This window comes from Camellia sinensis, chromosome 1, assembly GCF_055761805.1.
Source record: "Camellia sinensis isolate YWXY chromosome 1, ASM5576180v1, whole genome shotgun sequence".
In the NCBI taxonomy this organism is placed as follows: domain Eukaryota; kingdom Viridiplantae; phylum Streptophyta; class Magnoliopsida; order Ericales; family Theaceae; genus Camellia; species Camellia sinensis.
Genome location: NC_138961.1, coordinates 141,380,835 through 141,404,808, shown reverse-complemented (window position 1 = coordinate 141,404,808; position 23,974 = coordinate 141,380,835). Strand labels below are relative to the sequence as shown.

At 38.5% G+C, this 23,974-nt stretch overlaps 2 protein-coding genes across 2 annotated transcripts; both read left to right on the top strand.

The window, feature by feature from the left end:
• The first annotated feature begins 1,846 nt into the window (after positions 1–1,846).
• On the top strand, positions 1,847–19,955 carry LOC114290537 (uncharacterized). The gene is made up of 3 exons (XM_082914873.1): positions 1,847–3,075; positions 15,201–15,417; positions 15,507–19,955. Exon 3 carries the CDS (start codon positions 18,795–18,797, stop codon positions 19,953–19,955), a length of 1,161 nt encoding a protein of 386 aa, XP_082770999.1. The 5' UTR covers positions 1,847–3,075; positions 15,201–15,417; positions 15,507–18,794.
• On the top strand, positions 4,323–5,332 carry LOC145820133 (uncharacterized). Its single transcript, XM_082914881.1, has 3 exons — positions 4,323–4,457; positions 4,544–4,608; positions 5,077–5,332. The coding sequence occupies exons 1-3, from the start codon at positions 4,323–4,325 to the stop codon at positions 5,330–5,332; spliced, it is 456 nt and encodes a 151-aa protein (XP_082771007.1).
• Positions 19,956–23,974: the final 4,019 nt, after the last annotated feature.

The following is a 23,974-nucleotide window of genomic DNA, read 5'->3' as shown; positions in this document are numbered from 1 at the left end:
AATTCAGACCATTTCCAGCAGTCTTGGGCATCGAAAAAATAGTCTGAAAATAATTCTTTTGCTGTCCAAACTTTTATCTTTGGTACATTATTCTTCATTTTAGTTTTAGAATAAAATTCAGAGAGTTAGAATACAGGTTTGGTTCACCGAACAAATTGTTTGGAGTGCTACTACAATTTGTGAAGATCGTTGTATCCTGGGAGATAGACGCCATATAACTGTAAGTACCGTAGCGAGGCGAATCTATCTTAAGGACAGAGTGTCTCACACTCGACTTGGTCTTTTATTTTTAATTCGGTTCGATAAATAATTTCGATACGTTATTTATTTATTTTGTTTGAATTAGTTTCAATTTATTTTATTTACACAGAAGATTGTTCCAACATCTACTGCGTTGACTTCACCACCCTTATTTGGATCTGTCCTTTTTGCTTCAGTGCCATCACCATAACCCTAACCCTAGCTTATCTCTTATTTAGATTGTCATAACCTAACCCCGGTAACTAGAGGTTAAGTGTCGCAACTAGTTAATAACTAAGGTTACCAAAGGTCAATCCTAAATTTAACAGATTAATAACGTAGTAGAGTAAAATAAAAGGTGTACCTAAATAATTATATAATTTCAAACATACATCGGAACTTTATTTATTTATAAAAACCATTAGGTGTTAAAGCTATCTGGCTTACAAAATATATGGAGTTACTCTATATTAAAAAGTGCGCTATGTTTACTCTAAGTTATAGCCTTACTACGCCCAAAACTTACGAGTACAAGGTTAAAAATCTTTTCGTAAGTCTCATCACTTGAAAGAATTTAATAACTATAAGTACATGGTAAAGTGAGAAATATTATACTGAGAACTTGAGGGTACAAAATCAGCATAGATAATTATTTAGGCTAAATAATGGATAATTCAGTTCGAACAAATAAATTATTTTAAATAATAGAAATGTAATTCAGAAAATGTATAATCAAAATAATCATAACCACGACACAAAACAAAACATAGGGTCAATGGATCCGTAACAAACAGGGAATCACTAAGTGACTAATTAGAGGGTCAATAGTTGTTTAAGCCTTCAAAGGCATGAGACTTCCATAATGGTACTTACGAAATAATTATTCACATTACTAATTATAAGTTGTCCCCAAAAATATATTTAATAAACAGTTATATATATGTGTTTTCCTTTTTAAACGAATACGATTCATTAAACAAATAATACATTTTAAACATTAATACAATTTACGAAACATAATTTACATAAAATAATTTATAATAGCTCAAAATATAATAAACACACGTCAACATTAATCTCCAATTTTTACTTCATCGTTCAGAAACTCTCTTCCTTTACTTGGCTGACTATACTTCTCATTTTTTTCTTTTTTTTTTTTGGCTTCCATTCAAGACTTGGGTGCCAAGATTCTAAGCACCGACACATTGCCTTATTTGACGCCTCTCATTGTTTTTATCCTTAATCCGCTAGGCAAAGTTTATCCAAAAATAAATGGCTAATTATTGTATGGCCCAAATACTAAACTGATTGCAGCATCATCTTTTTTTCTCTTTTTGTTTTTTTGTTTTTAAGAACATAATGACCCCTAATTTAAATTATTAAATTATATTTTAACACATACAACTATAAAATTAAATATTTTATTTTATTTTTATTATTATTTTTTTTTCATGATTAGTTGATATTAACAGGATATTAAAATTAACTAAACATTTAAACCATGTTTGTTTTAGAGTATAGAGATAGGGATGAGATTAGGATAGAGGTGGACCCATTTAATGTTATGTTTGTTTGTAGATTTGGGAAAGAGATTCATAAACCGAAGGGCATAAGATGGGCCTTGCATATGGGATTCACAGTCTGCCCCAACACTTGGTATTGAAAATTAATCTGTTGGTATTAGAAGAGTGATTTACTTGTTTACCCATCGTTGCCCTAGCTCATCCTTAAGTAGAAGCAGCATTAGCAGGAAGAAGAGGGAAAGAGAAGCTCTCTCTTCTTCAGATTTTCGATCTGAAGAGAAGCTCAAGTACGACAGTAAAGCTCTCTCTCATCTTTAGATTTTCAATCTTCACAGATTCAGCTGAGCATCTGCTGCATTGCTATTTTTTTTTTCTTTGTTAAGCAAGCTATGAATTTATTTGGTATGTTTTGTGTATTTGTGAATGAGTTTTGATTTGTTAGTTTCTCTACCCCAAAATTTCCCCTGTTTTTCTGTTGTTTATGATTTGTAAATGGGTTTCCTTTTTTTTTTCCCCCATTATTTTTGGGTTTATCATCTATGATTTGATCTATCTTTTTTGGGTTTCAAGCAAGTTGAAACATTTTCTTCAATCAAGTTATCAATTTATTCAGATTTTTATTTTTGATTACAAGATTTTATTAATAACATATCCCACACCAGCTCTTCTCTGTTCAGATTTGTTCTTCATCATTCTTCTTCTTCTTCTTCTTCTTCTTTTTCTTATTATTATTATTATTATTATTATTATTATTATTATTATTATTATTCTATGGGTGGGATATGTTGTGAAAACAAAAAATAAATAAATGAAAGAGATGAATTAGAAATGATGCTCTGTTTTGGCCATTTCTATTATCATGGAATGGAAGAGAGATCATTTGTGTTTTATTTTATTTTCTTTTCCCCTCTTTGTAATGCATTATTTATAACATATGTTACAAGGGCAGCCCCACAGTTGCTTGTGTTGCTGCATAATGCCCCTCGGCAGATGTTATGAAAAATCTAGCTCAATTCACCTCCTTATCAAATTCTTCTCTGTCTACTGCTGTAATTTTCTTCAGATTTAAAACCAAGAATAAGAATAACTTATTGATGCAACTGAAGTTAAAGAATTTTCAACAACTAGAAGGCATAAGCATATTTAGGATTTATCAGCAACTTATGTTTGAAGTAGGATTTTTCATGTTCATAGATATTTAGATGGAAAATTCAATCAATCAATGATTTGGAGAGTTGTCAGGGCAACTGCTTGAGTAAGAAAGAGTTATAAGCATATTTAGCAATATGAGGTCCCAACAAAGGTTTCAAAGGTATTGATTCTTACCTATTATCCAACACTAACCTACTGAATAGCTTAAAACAACCCAATTCTATTAAATCCCCATTTTACTATTCCTATGTAAGTTTGTTCTTTGTTTCTTCCTTTCTTGTTTCTTTTCTCTTCTCATTTTTCTTTCCCTTTTTCATAACTTTTTCTGTTTGGTTTCTTTTTTGTTTTTGTGTTTGCAATTCATTTTTTTTCCCTACAATTTTATTTTATTTTTTAAATTATTATGTGAATTTCAAGTGGGGTTGTGGGGAACCCATAAAATTTTGCAAAAGTCAACTTAAGCATGTACCTTTGTTGGACTCTGCTTAGGGGCTTGAAATTGATGTGGTTAGACCTTCCACAACGTCCACAGCTTAAATTTCTGATCAGAGAGAATACTCCTTTTATTGTGGTGATTTGTTGCAACTGCTTGATAATTATCAAATACTGACAAAATGACCTGTCAAGTGTTGAGTAAAAGACTCCATCCCATTAAGTTTCAAATGTTAGTCTTAAGCAGGTTGAATATTTTTTGTTATTACTTTTCTTTTTTGCTTGTCTTTTTATTTTAATCTTAGTGGCTTGTCAAGTCATAGAATAGGTTTGAAGTATCATGATGTTTTCACTAAGCTGTGTTCATATGAACTAAGAAAGGCTCTAGAAATTACGTACAAATGAAGGTGATTAAATTTTATCATTTTTGAATTTGCTATTCGACTATACTTTAAACTCACCATGCTATGGCTTGTTGGCAGTTGCACTTTGTTTTATCATATTAAACGCTTTATATTATCTATTATTTGTTTTACTTTTTGTGCTAACTTAAGCCGCTTATTATTTATTCATTTTTTTGTAGATAGATAATAATTATGTCACTAAGAAATGGAGAAAGGACCTCATGGAGGAATTTGTAACCCTCCAACATGTAGTTTCATCCATTAATTATGCATGTGCTATGTATATAGTGATTTTACATACTGCATTCAAGAAGAAAGAAATTAGGTTGCAACTACCTAGATCACCTCATCCCTATGGAAAACAAATTGACTATTTGAATAGATTGGTCAGCGATAGTGACATAAATTGTCATGACCAACTTCGGATAAATAGGCATACTTTCATGCTTTTGGGTTGGTGCAAAGTGTTGGATTGTCTAATTCAAAGTATGTCATCTTAGAGGAGCAAGTAGCAATGTCTTTGAATGTGCTTGCACATCATACTAAGAACAGCAAAATTTAATTTAATTTCATGCGGAGTGGTCAAACAGTTAGTAAGCACTTCAATAATGTTCTCAAGGCCATGTTGTGCCTCCATGGTCTCCTCCTTAAGAAGCCTAAACCAATAATTGCTAATTGTACAAATGATAGATGGAGTTGTTTTCAGGTACAATATATTTACAACTTCGCTTAATTAGCATATTAAATTTTTGTATTGCCTTTATTAATTTTATAATATTGTTTTATTTTTAGAATTGTCTTGGTGCTTTAGATGGAACCTATGTTAAGGTTCTTGCTCCTGCAATAGACAAACCAAGGTATAGAACAAGAAAGGAAGAAATTGCCACAAATGTAATGGGTGTGTGCTCCCAAGACATGCAATTCATATATGTCTTGCCTAGATAGGAAGGATCTGCTTCTGACTCTAGGGTACTTAGAGATGCTGTCAGGAGACCCAATGGGTTGAAAGTCCTTACTGGTATGATAATTATATATTGTTATATATATAAGTACACTATATCTATATTAAACAATTATTTTCTTGTATACATAGTGAAACCATCTTACATAATTACAGGCCACTACTATCTCATAGATGCGGGTCACACAAATTGGGAGGGGGGATTTCTTGCACCATATAGAGGACAACGTTACCATCTTTCCACATGGAGAGAAGGGGATGCCCCAACAACTCCATAAGATTTTTTTAACATGAGGCACTCTTTTGCTTGTAACGTCATTGAGAGGTTTTTTTGGCTACTTAAAATGAGGTGGGCAATATTTAGGACTTATTCTTATGTTCCAATCAAGACTCAATTTCGTATTATCACTACATGTTGCCTTCTTCACAATCTCATACAACATGAAATGCCTATGGATCTTGATAATGATGAGAATGAGGAAATGAATCCTCTTTCTCCAGCTACTGAATTAGGAGATGAAATGATTGATGTTGTTGAAGCATCTGATCAATGGAGTGAATGGAGAACATCCTTGTCAACTCAAATGTTTAATGAATGGCAAGCAAGCAGAGGTCAATAAATTAGTGTTATATAATGATTTTTATGTAATAGTGAGAGTTTATTATGGCATGTAATTCAAACCATATTTGTTGAGTTTTTGTGTGGTATTTGTAACAAATATTGTGTAAAATGATTTGTTATTTATGATTGATGTGTGTGTTATGATTTGAACTTATGATATACATATATATAGGTATGGATGACTATAGCGATCCCGGGTTTACCCTTGTTGTACAGTGATCCGGACATGTGTCCGTGGATGTTGGTAGTTGTTTATTATCTTGTTTGCATCCTCTTTACTTTGTATATTGAGTTATAGGATGTGTTGGGCAGGTTTGTTACAGGTTGGTTGTGTTTGGGAGCCTAGTGCAGCTGCCCAGATTTTTGGACCTTCGCTCGAGCGAGGAGTTGGTCGCTCGAGCTAGAGTTGAGTTTGTGTCTGGTGGATCGAGCCAGAGTGGCTTCGCTCGAGCGAGCGATTGCGTCTGGTTCTGGACCTGAGAGTTGTATTTCTTGGCTCGAGCGAGCTTTCTTCACTCGAGCGGTCTGGTTGTTCTTCGCTCGAGCGAGAAGTCTGTCGCTCGAGTGTGCTGGTGGCAGACCTGAGGGTTTGAGTTGTTGGCTCGAGCGAGCATTCTTTCGCTCGAGCGCACTTCTGAGTTTTTGGCTCGAGCGAGAACTTCTTGGCTCGAGCGAGAGTTTTCTGTGTCTGGTCGCTCGAGCGACGAAGGCTTCGCTCGAGCGAGCGTGTTTTATATCAGCGGACAGTAGCGTTTTTGAACATCACTTTTTCACTTTCTTTTTTGATCAAACCCTAGATCCGAGACTCTCTCTCTCTCTAAACTTACACTCTCTCTAAGATTTGATCTCCCTAGAGTGTGAATCTAGCCTAGGGCCTTTGTTAAAAAGATAGAGGGCGTTGAGAGCTTTGATTTAATCTGAAAAAGTTTGGATTTGGAACACGTTGATCTTCGAGTCTTCATCTCCTTTTTTGCTCAAACTTCGAGGTAGGGATATCCTACTCCTCTCTATGGATTTTGTCTTTAAATTTTAGTATTTTGAGATGTTGGGGTTGGTTTGGTAATTTGGTGAAAGTTTGGGGCTTTTGTGCAATTTTACAAAAGTTGGGGTTTTATTCATAATAAATCTAGATGCATGTTTGGCATAGAGAAATGGACTAAATGTTGAATCATTGATGAAAATAGGACCTAAGGGTTGAAATGGTAATTATGGATAACAACCTAATTACATTGTTTGATTAATTGGGATAATTAATTGTGAGAAATGAGGAAATGAAATGTTGATTGAATATCCATTGTGCATTTATTTTCTGTTTAGAGATAACTGCTTTGGGCTATCGGTGGAGGATAGTCGTGATTGTTGTAGACAATGCATGATGATTAGGCAAACGGAAACTAATCAATGGAATGTGTCATGAAATTTGACGGTTGATAGAATACATTAATTGTATGTATTGAGTGATTGTATATAGAACCAATGTGTTTGTATACGTTATGTGTAGAGGAGGAGATGGGGGATGTACTCCGCGGTTTAGGGGAAGATGAGGGATGTACCTCTAAACCGGATAGTATTGGGAGAAGATGGGGGATGAACTCCGTAGATACAGCTCATATGCTTGTCTAGAGAAGTGAAGATAGAGCTTATATGCTTATCTTTGTGAAGTGTGGATATAGCTCATATGCTTATCTGTGAATATGGGATATTATTGTTATACATATCTGTTGAGAATGTGGATATAGCTTATATGCTTATCTGTGAATGTGGGATATAGTTTTTATATATATATATATGTTGGGAATGTGGATAGAGCTTATATGTCTATCTGTTGAAAAAGGGGAAAATGAAAAGTAACTTGGACTCATAAGTCGTATGACATAAATATGTGATTTATGTGAATGTATCAGTGTTGGCCATCTATCAATTGCTAATCTTTTAGTCATTGTTCATGGTTGGTTTAGTGTATTTCTACTGGGCTGTGGCTCACCCTATATGGGAATATCATTTTCAGGTACAGGTAGCATGCCACCTCCAAGGACATAGCTTGGAAGGCTAGAGGCGGGCATACTTTTGTCGTTTTACTTTTTGATGTATTACATGTAAATTCAAGCCAAGGGCTTAATGTGTAATGAGTTAATACTCTTTTGTTGTAACCAAGTGTTAACTTGGAAAGCTGTAAGCCCATAGGGCATTTGCTTTTGTTGTTAACATGTAATACTTATGTATTGGAATTCTGATATATGGAAGAATGGGGAACTTTTACATATCAATGCATGTCTTATTTGATGGGTTTAATGTTATTATTTTGAGGGCGTTACAACTTGGTATCAGAGCGTACCGGGTTCGAATACTTTGGGTACATGGGAAGTGATTAGTATCACAATGGGTTTGTCTCGCTTGATAGAGACTTAGATGTAGTATCATATGCTATATGCTTAATTGATAACATGTTTATGTGACTATGTGGGTATGGGATTTAGTTTCTTGGATGTTGATTGGATCCTTGGGTTTCTGGGAGTCTTGTTGGAAAAGCACTTGATCAATGCTATTTCTAACCAGAACTCTAGTAACGCCTCGGGACTATCATTATCCGGAAATGAAATTCGTAAGTGCTTATGTGTTTATGTGCTTACGTGGAGTGAATTACCGTTGTCCATGCATTAGGACGTGAGTGTTTAGTTTCGGCACATTTGTGAATGTGCTAATGTTCTATGTTACCTTTATTAGGATGTCAGGGCGAGGAAGAGGTGCTAGGCGTGGTAGACCTGCGAGGCAGGAAGTACCGTTACCGGAGGAGGTCCCGGCAGTGCAAGAGGGAGTTGGTCAGGCCAATGTGGCCGAGCCAGTGGGTCAGCAGGCCATGGGTGCCTTGGCCAGAGAGATAGCAGGAGCTTTGGGTATTCTTAGAGCTGGGAATCAGGCAGCTGAGGCAGGGCCTTCTTTCTTGAAGAGGGAGTTTTTCCGGTCTAATCCGGATGAGTTTATCGGGGATCCGAAGGAGCCACTGAAGGCAGATGAGTGGCTAGAGCAAATGAGTAAGACGTTCGAGATGCTTGGCATCGAGGACGGAGCACTGAAAGTGACCTTGGCATCCTTCCAACTGAAGGGAGATGCGGGTCAATGGTGGAAGTACGAGAAGGCTCGTGTTGGTAGTACTTGGGAGGCGTTTGTGAATGCTTTTCAGGAGAGGTTTTTGTCTGCAGCAGCTAGGGAGAAGTTGAGGGATCAGTTTAGCCGGCTTAAACAGCAGGGCTTGTCAGTGGCCGAGTTTGAGGCTACTTTTACCAGTCTGTCCAGGTTTGCACCGGAACTGGTGGCGTCTGAGGAACGCCGTTGCTATGAGTTTGAGCGGAAGTTGAGGCGGGGCCTCAAGTTGAGAGTTGGTGGGTCTTATATCCGAGAGTATAGACACCTGGTAGATGCTGCTGCTCATATGGAAATTATGATGCAGGAAGAGGAGGAAGAACAGAGGGGCTCCAAGAGGAGCCAGGATGGTCAGGGTGATGGCAGGAAGCAGAGGGGTTATAACCCTCAGCAGTCTCAGGGAGCAGTTTCTAGATCGACCTTTCCAGTGCCGAGTGCAGGCTCGGGGAGAGGCAATTAGGGGGAGTTTGCTTGTTACAAGTGTGGCCAGCTGGGTCACAAGGTTTCTGTTTGCCCGCAGAAGGGTGGAGGTCAGAGAGCTGCTTCTTCTTCAGCTAGACCGCAGAGTCAGAGTTTGGGCAGGGGGCAGCCCTTATCTTGTTATCAGTGTGGACAGCCTGGGCACCTGAAGAGGTTTTGCCCGCAGTTGAGTGCCACTTCGGGAGCGTCTGGTTCTAGGCAGACGCAGGGTTTTCAGCCAGCTCAGTCTGTGCAGGCCTCGAGGGCCAATCCGGGAGCTTCGTCATCCCAGACTGTGCAGCAGTCTTTTGCTCCGAGAGGTGAGCAGGTAGACCAGGGGCCTACGGGGCGCGTGTATGCTGTTACCGCGCAGGATTTAGTACCGGCTCCGTCGGTAGTGAGAGGTACTTTTCTGTTTTGTAACTCGGTTGCTAGTGTGTTGATAGACACGGGTGCATCTCATTCTTTTGTAACTGCTGCATTTGCATCTGTTTTGGAATTGGAGTTAGCACAGTTAGCATCTCCTATTTGTGTGGTATCGCCTTTGGGTGGTGAGTTGATCCTGAAACAGGGTGTTAGAGGATGTGATATAGAGGTCGCCGACTATAGGCTTCCTTTTCCGTTTGTTGTCATGCCCATGAAGGGTTTTGATGTTATTTTGGGTATGGACTGGCTATCGTCATACCGGGCTGTTATCGATTGCTACCGCCAAAGGGTCACGTTATGTACCTTGAGCGGGGAGTGGTTCCATTTCTTGGGAGACCGGGTTGGTAGTGTTTTGCCACCGAGGTATGATTCGCGAGGGCGAAGTGAGCTTAGTAGTCTACTTGCCAGCTTTGAGAATGGTGAGAGTGGTGAGACCCAGCTTGTATTGCCGAGGGTGGTTTGTGAGTATTCGGATGTCTTTCCCGAAGATCTTGTTAGTTTGCCACCTTACCGAGAGATAGAGTTCTCTATTGATTTAGTGTCCGGCACGGCGCCGATTTCTATGGCACCTTACCGTTTTGCTCCAGCAGAGTTGGTTGAGTTGAAAGTTCAGCTCCAGGAATTGCTAGATAAGGGCTTTGTTCGCCCTAGTGTTTCGCCGTGGGGAGCACCGACCCTCTTTGTTAAAAAGAAAGATGGTGCCTTGAGATTGTGTATTGATTACCGGAAGTTGAATCGGGCTACGGTTAAGAATAAGTATTCTATGCCCCGTATAGATGACCTGTTTGACCAGTTGAAGGATTCCCGTTGTTTCTCTAAGATAGACTTGAGATCGGGTTACCACCAGTTGAGGGTCAGGGAGGAGGATGTTCCTAAGACGGCATTCCGTACGCGGTATGGCCATTACGAGTTTCTGGTGATGCCATTCGGGCTTACCAATGCACCGGCAGTCTTTATGGACTTGATGAACCGGATCTTCCGGGAATTCTTGGATCGGTTTGTAGTCGTTTTTGTAGACGACATTCTTATCTATTCGCCTTCTGAGGAGGAGCACGAGGAACACTTAAGAGTGGTGCTTGAGTTACTTAGAGCCCATAGGCTGTATGCCAAGTTTGGGAAGTGTGAGTTCTGGCTGAGGGAAGTCAAATTCTTAGGCCACGTGGTATCCGGGAAAGGAGTGTCTGTCGATACATCCAAGGTTGAGGCAGTGCAAGATTGGGCACAGCCTAAGAGTGTGTTTGAGATCCGCAATTTTCTGGGTTTAGCTGGGTATTACCGTCGGTTTGTGAAAGATTTCTCCAGGTTAGCGTCACCGTTGACTAGACTGACTCGGAAGGGAGTCAAGTTTGTGTGGAGTGAGACTTGTGAAAAGTCGTTCCAAGAACTGAAAGTTAGATTGACCACCACTCCGGTGTTGATTATTTCGGAGAGAGGGTTGGGTTATGCGGTTTATTGTGATGCCTCACGAGAGGGTTTGGGTTGTGTGTTGATGCAAGAGGGGAAAGTGGTAGCTTATGGCTCACGTCAGTTGAAAATACACGAGAAGAATTACCCCACACACGACCTAGAGTTAGCAGCTGTGATCTTTGCCTTGAAAATTTGGAGGCACTACCTTTATGGTGAGAGGTTCGAGGTATTCTCGGATCATAAGAGTTTGAAGTATCTGTTTACCCAGAGAGACTTGAATCTGAGGCAGAGGAGATGGATGGAGTTTATCGAGGATTATGATTTTGAGTTGCACTATCATCCGTGAAAGGCCAATGTGGTGGCCGATGCCCTTAGTAGGAAGACCATTAGTGATGTAGCTTGTATAGCCATCTGGGAATGGGAGATGTTGAGAGCACTTGGTGAGTTTGATTTGCTACTGGGCGAATCTGTTGAGGTTGCGGCCTTGTTTTCTGTAGTTGCGCAGCCTACACTTATGACTAGAGTGTTAGAGGCACAGAGAGGTGACCTTGAGGTAGAATCCCTCCGAGAGAAGATCTCCAGTGGGAAAGTTGAGAAGGGTTTGACGGTGTATCCCGACCTGAGTGTGAGATACCGAGACCGTTTGTTTGTACCGGAGTCTTGCCATGAGGAGGTACTCCGAGAGTTTCATCATTCGCGCCTTGTGGTGCATCCGGGAGGTACTAAGATGTATCAGGATTTGAGTCGCCAGTTTTGGTGGCGGGGTATGACGAGGGATGTGGCTGTTTTCGTATCGAAGTGCCTTACTTGCCAGCAAGTGAAGGCCGAGCATCAGAGGCCAGCGGGTTTGTTGCAACCCTTATCTATTGCCGAGTGGAAGTGGGAGCATGTCACTATGGACTTCGTTGTAGGTCTTCCGAGGACTCAGCGGGGTAGTGATGCTATTTGGGTGGTTGTAGACCGGTTGACTAAGTCGGCGCACTTCATTCCTATGCGCGTGAGAGATTCGGTAGATCATCTTGCCGACTTGTATATTCGGGACATAGTAAGATTGCACGGGGTCCCAGTGACAATCGTCTCAGATAGAGATCCTCGTTTTACTGCTAGGTTGTGGCAGAGTTTGCAGGGTGCCTTGGGCACTAAGTTGACCTTTAGTACGGCCTATCATCCTCAGACTGACGGGCAGTCCGAGCGTACTATTCAGATCCTCGAGGATATGCTTCGGGGTTGTGTCTTGGACTTCAGTGGGACGTAGGAGAGGCACTTGCCATTGGTAGAGTTTGCCTACAACAACAGTTTTCAGTCTAGCATCGGTATGGCACCGTTTGAGGCCTTGTATGGCCGACCGTGTAGGTCTCCAGTTTGTTGGGCCGAGGTGGGTGATACACCTTTGTTGGGTCCGGAGTTGGTTAGGGAGACGACGGAGAAAGTTGAGCTTATCCGTAGGAGGCTTGTTACAGCCCAGAGTCGACAAAAGAGTTATGCCGACCGTAGAAGGAGGCCTTTGGCGTTTGAGGTAGGTGACCTTGTCTTTCTGAAGATATCACCTAGGCGAGGCTTGATGAGATTTGGGAAGAGTGGGAAGTTATCCCCTCGGTTTATTGGTCCTTTTGAGATCCTTGAGAGGATTAGCGAGGTTGCTTATCGGTTAGCCTTACCGCCGCAGTTGTCCGGAGTGCATGACGTGTTTCATGTAAGTATGCTTCGGAAGTATGAGCCAGATCCATCACATGTGTTGGATTGGACCGATTTAGAGGTAGATGAGGATGCCTCGTATGAGGAGAGACCGGTTCGGGTCTTGGATAGGCGGGATCAGGTCCTGCGTGGCAAGACCATTCCTTTGGTGAAAGTCTTGTGGAAACATCACGGAGTGGAGGAAGCCACTTGGGAACGTGAGTTGGAAGTCCGCGAAAAATATCCGGACTTGTTTGTTGATATGTAATCTTATATTTAAATTTTGAACTATTGTTGAACTTAAGAGCTTTTATATGTCTTAAGTTGTGAAACATTGAAAATGTTTTGGTTTATTGGAAGTATGTTTTGGAACTTGCCTCATATGGAAGTTGAAAGTAACACTATATATGTTGAATATATTGTTGAAATTGGAAAGATAATGCATAATGTTGATGCATGTTGAAAGTACATATGTTGTTTACATATTGTGAAATGCCTCTTGTTAAGGGATGGGATGACCGGTAATGGGTCGAATTGTTGAATGTTAAAATGTAACATTGTTTAAAATGGAGGAAAACTTGTTTTTGAAAACTTGTGCTTAATTTCGGGGACGAAATTCTTTAAGGGGAGGAGGTTATAGCGATCCCGGGTTTACCCTTGTTGTACAGTGATCCGGACATGTGTCCGTGGATGTTGGTAGTTGTTTATTATCTTGTTTGCATCCTCTTTACTTTGTATATTGAGTTATAGGATGTGTCGGGCAGGTTTGTTACAGGTTGGTTGTGTTTGGGAGCCTAGTACAGCTGCCCAGATTTTTGGACCTTCGCTCGAGCGAGGAGTTGGTCGCTCGAGCTAGAGTTGAGTTTGTGTCTGGTGGATCGAGCCAGAGTGGCTTCGCTCGAGCGAGCGATTGCGTCTGGTTCTGGACCTGAGAGTTGTATTTCTTGGCTCGAGCGAGCTTTCTTCGCTCGAGCGGTCTGGTTGTTCTTCGCTCGAGCGAGAAGTCTGTCGCTCGAGCGTGCTGGTGGCAGACTTGAGGGTTTGAGTTGTTGGCTCGAGCGAGCATTCTTTCGCTCGAGCGCACTTCTGAGTTTTTGGCTCGAGCGAGAACTTCTTGGCTCGAGCGAGAGTTTTCTGTGTCTGGTCGCTCGAGCGACGAAGGCTTCGCTCGAGCGAACGTGTTTTATATCAGCGGACAGTAGCGTTTTTGAACATCACTTTTTCACTTTCTTTTTTGATCAAACCCTAGATCCGAGACTCTCTCTCTCTAAACTTACACTCTCTCTAAGATTTGATCTCCCTAGAGTGTAAATCTAGCCTAGGGCCTTTGTTAAAAAGATAGAGGGCGTTGAGAGCTTTGATTTAATCTGAAAAAGTTTAGATTTGGAACACGTTGATCTTCGAGTCTTCATCTCCTTTTTGGCTCAAACTTCGAGGTAGGGATATCCTACTCCTCTCTATGGATTTTGTCTTTAAATTTTAGTATTTTGAGATGTTGGGGTTGGTTTGGTAATTTGGTGAAAGTTTGGGGCTTTTGTGCAATTTTATAAAAGTTGGGGTTTTATTCATAATAAACCTAGATGCATGTTTGGCATAGAGAAATGGACTAAATGTTGAATCATTGATGAAAATGGGATGGTAATTATGGATAACAACCTAATTACATTGTTTGATTAATTGGGATAATTAATTGTGAGAAATGAGGAAATGAAATGTTGATTGAATATCCATTGTGCATTTATTTTCTGTTTAGAGATAACTGCTTTGGGCTATCGGTGGAGGATAGTCGTGATTGTTGTAGACAATGCATGATGATTAGGCAAACGGAAACTAATCAATGGAATGTGTCATGAAATTTGACGGTTGATAGAATCCATTAATTGTATGTATTGAGTGATTGTATATAGAACCAATGTGTTTGTATACGTTATGTGTAGAGGAGGAGATGGGGGATGTACTCCGCGGTTTAGGGGAAGATGAGGGATGTACCTCTAAACCGGATAGTATTTGGAGAAGATGGGGGATGAACTCCGTAAATACAGCTCATATGCTTGTCTAGAGAAGTGAAGATAGAGCTTATATGCTTATCTTTGTGAAGTGTGGATATAGCTCATATGCTTATCTGTGAATATGGGATATTGTTGTTATACATATCTGTTGAGAATGTGGATATAGCTTATATGCTTATCTGTGAATGTGGGATATAGTTTATATATATATATCTGTTGGGAATGTGGATAGAGCTTATATGTCTATCTGTTGAAAAAGGGGAAAATGAAAAGTAACTTGGACTCATAAGTCGTATGACATAAATATGTGATTTATGTGAATGTATCAGTGTTGGCCATCTATCAATTGCTAATCTTTTAGTCATTGTTCATGGTTGGTTTAGTGTATTTCTACTGGGCTGTGGCTCACCCTATATGGGAATATCATTTTCAGGTACAGGTAGCATGCCACCTCCAAGGACATAGCTTGGAAGGCTAGAGGCGGGCATACTTTTGTCGTTTTACTTTTTGATGTATTACATGTAAATTCAAGCCAAGGGCTTAATGTGTAATGAGTTAGTACTCTTTTGTTGTAACCAAGTGTTAACTTGGAAAGCTGTAAGCCCATAGGGCATTTGCTTTTGTTGTTAACATGTAATACTTATGTATTGGAATTCTGATATATGGAAGAATGGGGAACTTTTACATATCAATGCATGTCTTATTTGATGGGTTTAATGTTATTATTTTGAGGGCGTTACAATGACACAGGTACCACTAGTTCTCATAAGAAGGGGAAACTTCAAAGGTTTTGGAATAATCGTAATGAAGTCTTCCTCATTACAACCATGAAAGATGTAACCACAAGTAATCCCAGGCGAAAGCTTGATAATAATCAGATATGTTAAAGATAAGTGGTTTTGGTTAGGATGATGAACAAATGATGGTCCCAGTTGATAGTGACGACGTATGGCTAAACTATGTCAAGGTATATCTCATTTTTATTTTGTTATATGCATCATTCTTTACTTATGAATCAATCTGTTCTTTTTAATAATTGGATAATCACTTGTGTAGAGGGTGTCAGATGTAAAAAGGATGTGAAACGGGCCATTCCCATTGGCTTATTCTATTTGGAAAGGATAGGATGACTGGTAAACTGGCTGAGGATCCTGTTGATCCAGTTGCGGCCATGGAAAAAGAGGATGCAAATGCAACTACAAAATAAGGAGAACAGTCTCCTGTTGAACAATTTAGTATGAACATGGGTGATACAGACTACTCAATGTCTACTGCAAGTAATGTTCCCAACCATGCTGACTCTACTAAAACTGGGAAAAAAAGGGACTCGACCTGCTAAGGGGATTCCTATTGAACTATTAGAGATGGCAAAAAATCTTGGATCATTAATTGAGAATACTAATATTACGATAGTGGAGATTGCTCATAGGATAGGATATTCACTTGACCTATCCCAACAAAGGAGGTTGGTTAATGCAGAACTTCTGAAGTTGCCAATGAGTAATACCCAAAGATTGATGGCAGCATCTATAATAGTGAAAGATGAAGACAAAGTTGACTTGTTCTTCAGTTTAGATGAGAATGACAAGATGGAGTGGGTTTCTTTGCTATTGAAAGGTCATATTTGAATGTGGCATCTATTGTATGATGCTCTTCTTATTTGCCACATGACTTGTAATATATAATGTGATGCATAAATATTATAGCTTGGGTATTGCCTGCTGCTATAATCTGTTTATCTACTGCAATATATTGTATGATGGTCTTTTTGTTGAGCTACTACTGCTCTCTGCTATATTGGTTTAATCTACTGCTGCAATCTGTTTATATGATGCTGCTGTGATGGGCTGGTTAAGACTGATTTTTGTAGTCAAGGTTTCCACTTCAAGTTGTTCTGTTCTAATGCCTCTGCTGTGATGGTGTCCAAGACCAGAGGTTATTGTGGTTGCTGCTTGGGTGCTGGAATTGTCTGTTATGGGCCGGCTTTTATTTTGTTCTACTAGTATATTTGGTTTTGGCCTATCCATGTGGATTGTATATTGTAGTATATTATAAATTTGTTGTAGCTTGGAACTTTTTTTAAATTAAGGATGTCAAGTTGATATTGTTATTTGGACTTAGATTTTGCTGTCTTGGGTTTTTGGCAAGTTATGTCCCTTGTTTAGGCTGATCATTTTTGTTAGCCATATTGTATTTTGATGATTATTTGATTACGTTTTGATTTTGTTCTTGATAAATTAAATTGAGAAATATATTATGTTTTATCTATATCAATTTAATCTATCTCTTTGGAGGCTCAAACGATGCTAAACAAATATATTCCAAGACCAAAACAGGCCCAAAACAGCTCCAAAATTGCCAGAAAAAAGTTGGCAAGCTACAAAGGCTTTTGGCCAGCCGTACAAGTCTTTTGGTCGGCTGGACAAGTTTTTGGCCAGGCAATGACAGATCTTTTAGCCACGGCGACGACCGGCCAAACATCTAGGTGGACGACGACTCTGTATGATAATTATCTAATTTGCCTACTGTTCTAATTATTGTATTAGTTTGTAATTTTTATTGGGAATTATTTATTTTAATTTGTAAAAACCTAATTCACCCCCTCTTAGGTTGCTTTTTGGGTAACAATTTTGTTATATGGTGCTTGAACAGGTTGGGCTGCCATAGTTAGTGTTTTTGTTTTGTTTTGTTTGTTTTTGGTTTAGTTTGATGGTTGTGGTTTGTATAGTGGCTAGTTTCCTGAGGTATACCCATTGTAATCGTTATATATTTTGTCTTTTAACTTATGACTTATTTACCCAAAAAAAGGTTATTAGATTTTTTGGGATTATTTATGAAAAAATATGACTCATGGAATAGGGGTCCTAATACTTGGAATGAGGCTCATAATATGGCTCATGTAATTATTAAACACAAATAATTGAGTAAAAGTTTATTGATTGTTGGATTCTTTAATATTTACACACAAAAAAAAAAGAGAAGAAGAAGAAGAAGAAAAAAAGAAGAAGAGAGAATAACATTGACTAAAAATTTATTGATAGTTAGATTCATTAATATTAAATAAATAAATGACATTGACTAAAAAAATTTTGATAGTTGGATTCTTTAATATTTTAAAAAAATAATAAAAAGAAGAAGAATAGCATTGAGTAAAAATTTATTTATTCTTTAGTTGGTATAAGTCTAAATTTGATAATAATGCAAAAAAGATATTTGTGAAATTTCACATGGTTAATCACATCCTTATCTCTCAAAACAAACATGAACTATTATTAGTCCATTGATTATCAAACAAACACTATTGTTCTTAATCCCCTCACTAGTAGTCCCCTCATTAACAATCCTCTCCATTCTACCTCTGAAAACAGACGAGGCCTTAGAATGCTATACAGATCTAGAAGCTTTTAGAGAAACATGGTGTTTAGGAGAGAGAGAGAGAGAGAGAGAGAGAGAGAGAGAAGATGGAGGATGACGCCAACCAGAGAATGAGAGAGAAAAATAGATCTAAGGAGTGAGAGAGACAAAGATCTAATGAGAGAGAGAGAGAGAGAAACAGAGAGAGAATAAAAATCATAAAGAGAAAGGGACTACACAATAGGGAAAGCAATGACGCCAACGAACCGATGCTCGCCGTTGTTGACGAACCAGATCTAGGGACAGATCTTGTTGACGAACCAGATGTAGAGCGGAGGAGGAGAACGACGACAAAAATCGACTAAAGAGTCATCAGAGAAACGACGCAATGAGAGAAACGAGGGTCGTGAGGGCCATAGAAGACCAGCGTCGGAGGAGGCGGTTTTCGGTGCTTGGATGGCTACAGAACCATCGAAGATTGAAAACCCTAACACCAATGGAGAGAGAGAGAGAGAGAGAGAGAGAGAGAGAGAGAGAAGGGTTTTGAAAAGTGTAAATTTGAACATATAAGTGAGTGGTTCCAAGCCCCCAATTTTGAGAGTAGTTTGGTCATTTTATGATAGCTTATCCTTATGCACATAATAAATTAGTGTATGGACCTTTGGATAAGAAAATTTTAATATTCGATTTTTTGCCCGAGCGTCCTAAATTTTATTCCTTTCTTGATCTAATATGGAATGAGATATTATTTATACTGTATTTAAACGATGAAAAATATTCACTATTTAGATGCAAGCATTTGTTTGGATCAACTTTTTAATTAATTGTTAGTTATTTATGTACTTTTTTTCAATTAAAAAAATTACTTTTTATGGGGTTTAAACTCACCTAATCGTCATAGAATGATGGGTAGAACAAGCAAGGATGAGTATCGAACCAAGATAGAAATGCCTCTCAGGCCACATTCAACACTTGGTGAAACTAGCATCAATGAAGTCCACTCTGGACGATTACAAGAGAGTTAATCACATCATGGGTCAACCAGACTTCAACACTCCCCCAGAACTTCCCTATAAGGGATCAATGAATTTGCTTATCTGGAACTGCCGGGGGGTCGGCAAAAACACCTTCAAGAGAAACATGCGGGATCTCATCCGAAATCACAAACCTGATATGATAATTCTCATGGAAACCAAAATCACATTTAGTTATATGGGCACGTTCTTCAACAACTTGGGCTTCACTGCCTCGTCTAATGTTGATCTGAATGGTAGAGCTGGAGGAATTTGGCTTTTATGGGAGCCCTCACAGGTCAGTATTAATGTATTTGAAGCCAACCACCAAGTAATACATGCCAGAATCAATAGAGTGGATTACAAGGAATGGGTTCCTTCAACCGTGTATGCTAGTCCTAATCCCAGAAATAGAGATGCTCTATGGGAAGGCATTGAAGCTATCTCTGAAGACATTCAAAGCCCATGGCTAGTGGCAGGTGACTTTAATGATTTTGCTAATCAAGGGGAAAGAAGAAGTTTCATCCCCAACACTAATACAAGTAGGAATTCGAAATTTCTTGAAAGCCTTAGTAACTGCAACCTCATGGACATGGGCTGTTCTGGTCCAAAACTCACTTGGACCAATAACCGTCAAGGATTAGCCAATACCAAAGAAAGACTTGATCGTGCTCTTTGCAACACTCAATGGATGAACGCATTCCTTGAAAGTTGTGTCCGGAATCTTCCCCAAACATACTCAGACCATGCTCCGTTGGTGTTCTACATTGAAGGTATGAACTCTACCCCTACTCCAGTAAATAGACCTTTTAGATTTGAAGCTTCTTGGATTACCCATCCTAATTTTAAAGAAGTTATTCAAAATGCTTGGAATGAATGTGACTCTTCCTTGATTGATAAAACCAACTTCATGATGTCTAAAGCTAAAATCTGGAACAAAGACATTTTTCGCAACATTTTTCATAAAAAAAAAAAAAGACTTTTATCTCGCATTGAAGGCATTCAAAAAGCCCAAGACTCTATGTTTACTCACAACATGTTTCTCCTTGAAAAAGGCCTCATAAAAGAATTCAATCTTGTTCGTCGCCAAGAGGAAATCCTTTGGTATCAAAAATCTAGAGTTAAGTGGCTCACCTAATGAGAGAGAAATGCCAAGTATTTTCACATGGCTACCATCACTAGAAGAAGAAAACTTAGAATCTGCATGCTTTGTGATGATAATGGTATCTGGATTAACAACTCCAATGACTTGAAATCCCTTGATATATTAATTATTTTCGCAATCTCTTTAGTCATGAAGATATCTAAACTCCTGAGCATTACAATAACATTGCCAAAGTTAAAATCAGTGACAAAGAGAATCATCATCTTAAGCAACCTATAAGTGATAAAGAGATCTGGGGCGCTGTTAAGAACATTGGGGCCTTTAAAGCCCTGGCTTTGATGGTGTTCAGGGCATCTTTTATCATAAATTTTGGGACATTGTTGGTCCATCTGTTTGTATGTTTGTTAAAAACTATTTTGCCAATAAGGAAATTCTTATTGAGGCTAATGAAACCTTGATCACGTTGATTTCCAAAATTGATAACCCTGAGAATATCAAGCAATTTAGGCCTGTCAGCCTTTGGAATGCTAGCTACAAAATAATCACTAAAATTATTGTTAACAGAATTAGACCTCTCCTTGATCAGATTATCAACCCCAATCAAAGTAGTTTTATTTCTGGTAGATCAACCACTGATAACATCATCATTACCCAAGAAATTCTGCACACTTTGAGACATAAAAAAGGCAAACTTGACGGTATGATCTTAAAATTGACCTTGAAAAAGCTTTTGATAGGATCTCTTGGGACTTTATTTTTAATACCCTTGTTGAATTTAATTTTAATAAAGACTTGATTGATCTTATTATGAGTTTTATCTCTTCTGTGAACACTACTATTTTATGGAATGGTGAAGCCTTGCCAGCTTTTCACACTAGTAGAGGCATCAGACAGGGTGATCCCCTTTCTCCTTATATTTTTGTCCTTTGCGTGGAAAGGCTCTCTAACATGATCAATCTTAAGGTTGATTCTAGTGATTGGAGAGGGATTAAAGCCTCCAATAACTGCCCTCCTCTAAATCGCCTTTTGTTTACTGATGACCTCATTCTTTTTGCTTAAGCGAATATGGTTAATTGTGATGTGATGATGGAAGTTTTGAATGATTTTTGTGATATTTATGGCCAAAAAATCAATTTTTACAAGTCCAAGCTTTTTATCTCTTCTAATGTCTCTAGGAATAAGGCTCGAAATCTTAGCCACCATTGTGGTAATCCTCTCACTCAAGATCTTGGTAAATACCTTGGCATTCCTCTTCTTCACAACTGTGTCAATAGAGCTCAATTCCAATTCATCATTGAAAAAATGCACAAAAAGCTCTCTTGTTGGAAAACCAATACACTCTCCTTGCCTGGTAGAGCAACCCTCATCCAATCTATCACCTCAGCCATGCCCTCCTATGCTATGCAAACCATTGAGCTCCCCAAAAACCTTTCCAATAGCATTGACAAATTAAACAAACTTTTTTTGGGGCGACTTTACTTTCAAGAAAAAAGTTCACCTCATTAATTGGGACCAAGTTTGCTTACCTAAAAATAAAGGGGGGCTTGGCATTAGAAAGGCTAGCCACCATAATCATGCCCTCATTGCCAAACTAGGTTGAAAGATCCTTAATGATGATCATAGCTTGTGGACTGATATCTTGAAATAGAAGTACCTCCATAAACACTCCCTTTTTGACTGGCCTTTGGGTAAGGGAGGCTCTCTCTTGTGGAAAAGCATTGTCAAAACTAGAGATACTCTTAGACTAGGTACCAAATGGACTATTGGGGATGGCAAAAAAGCTTCTCTTTGGAATGACTGGTGGTACGGAACCCAACCTTTAGCTAATACTTCTACTGGCCCTCACACTAACACTCATAGCACTGTCAACACTATCATTAATGAGGAGGGGGACTGGAATTTGAACCCGATTACTAGTCACATTTCACCTACTGATATTGCTAACATTCATAAAGTCAAATTTCCCCAATTTGTGACTTTTCCTGATAAACCCCACTGGACAAGTTCTTCCTAAGGTGGATTCTCTTCCAAATCTGCTTATGACCTCATCATTAATGTTGAAGATCATAACTTGTGTTGGAATTGGATTTGGAAATTAAAAATTCCTGAAAAACTCAAAGGCTTCTTATGGCTTGTTATGCATAGTAAACTCCTCACAAACCAACTCAGAGTCAACAGAGGTTTTGACAGCAATGATCTTTGTCCTAGATGCCATTCTAATGCGGAAAGCATGAGCCACCTCCTTAGAGATTGCTATTACTCAAGGGAGTTGTGGACAAATTTGAAAAATGATCAATGGATTAGGGATGGCATTCATAAGCCTCTGGATGTTTGGCTTTCTTTTAATCTTTGCGATAAAACTAAACTTGCAAGTATCAACTGGAACATATGGTTCACCGTCACCCTTTGGTTCATTTGGAAAGGTAGGAATAAAACTGTTTTTGATAACTGTGATGTTCACATTAAGGGCAGCTTACACCTAGTGTTCCAGTATACTCAAGAGATCCATAAGGCCTTCCAATGCCGCCTAAGCTCTGATCATCAAAGAATTAAACTAATCAATTGGTTGCCTCCTCCTATAGGTAATATCAAGCTAAATGTTGATGGATGTGCCAAGAAAGGTTTGGGAAAAGTTGGTATTGGAGAACTCTTTAGAGATGCAAAAAGTTCTTGGATTCTGGGATACTCTAGAAAGTTGGATGTAGCAACAAGCCTCGAAGAAAAAATATGGGCTATTTATCGTGGAACAACCATCATTCATGAAAAAGGTTGGAGAAATGTGATAATTAAAACAGACTGTCAAGATGCTATCAACTTCATCAATGAAGGAGCTCATCCAAACTGCCTTTACCGTGCTCTTGTGGAAGACAATAAATTCCTTACTTCTCGTATGGACTGCATTATCAAACATGTTTTTCGAGAAGCCAATTAGTGCGCAGATGCCCTTGCTCATATGGGAGAAAACCAAGTGGAAGATTTGAAGATCTATGAAGACCCCCCCCCTATTTTGTTAAGGCCCATTCTAGTAGTTGATATGGTTGGAATTGTGTATGAGAGGGATTAACCCTCTCTTTTTTTTTCTTTTCTGTTGTTTAACTTTCCTTATTACCTAAAAAAAAAAACTTGTTTTTTTACTTCTTTTTTGTTTAGATTTTACAAAAAGTCAAATTAAAAATAATAAAAAAAAAGATCATCCATACATGGCCTTAGCATGTTATAAAATGGGTAATCACCATAAGCCACGTTTGTTTGGTAGATTAGGTTGGATGTGATTGTTAGTCAGAGGATGATTAGTGAAAAGATTGTTAATATGGAGATTGTTAGTGAGGAGATTAAGTAAAAGTGTGTTTGTTTTGATGATAGTACGGGAGATGGTTAGTGATGGGATTTTAAAATTATTTTCATATTAAAAAAAAATTAAAACAAACAGGTGCACTTGGTAAATTTTTTTTTTTTTTTTTTTATATATAAAAGACTCAATCCCCTTATTATTTTCCTAATTCCACCCAAAACCCAGCCAAGTTAATCCTCTTACTGAAGGGGATTACAAAGCCCCTTGGATTATCTATCCACTCTCCTATTTCGCTACTAAACATGTTGTGGGTGGGATCCACAACCATGGTAATCCAATCCGGCCACTCAAATCACGAAACAAACATGGCCAAAAAGACATATGAAGACAATAATAATCCCATGCCCATCCTTTTGATTTTTGCACCTACTTTGAAATTTCACGAAATACAATTAATCTTATAATTTTTACATATTTATATCAATTTCTTTGAAGTTTTAATTCTCATATTTTTTATTAATAATTCATTAGTTGTATGAATAAAAAAATAATATTGTTATTTCTTTTATACTAAAATGTATATTTATCTCTACTATTTTAGTATCTATCCATCATTTACATTAGTTTTGATTGTTAGTCTTGATAAAAAGGATATTAATATAATTATGCTAAACTCATGGGACTTAATTTCGAGAGATAAATGTCATTTACCCTAAATTTTTAGAGAGTAACTTCCTTCAGCCCTTATAAAACCAAAATG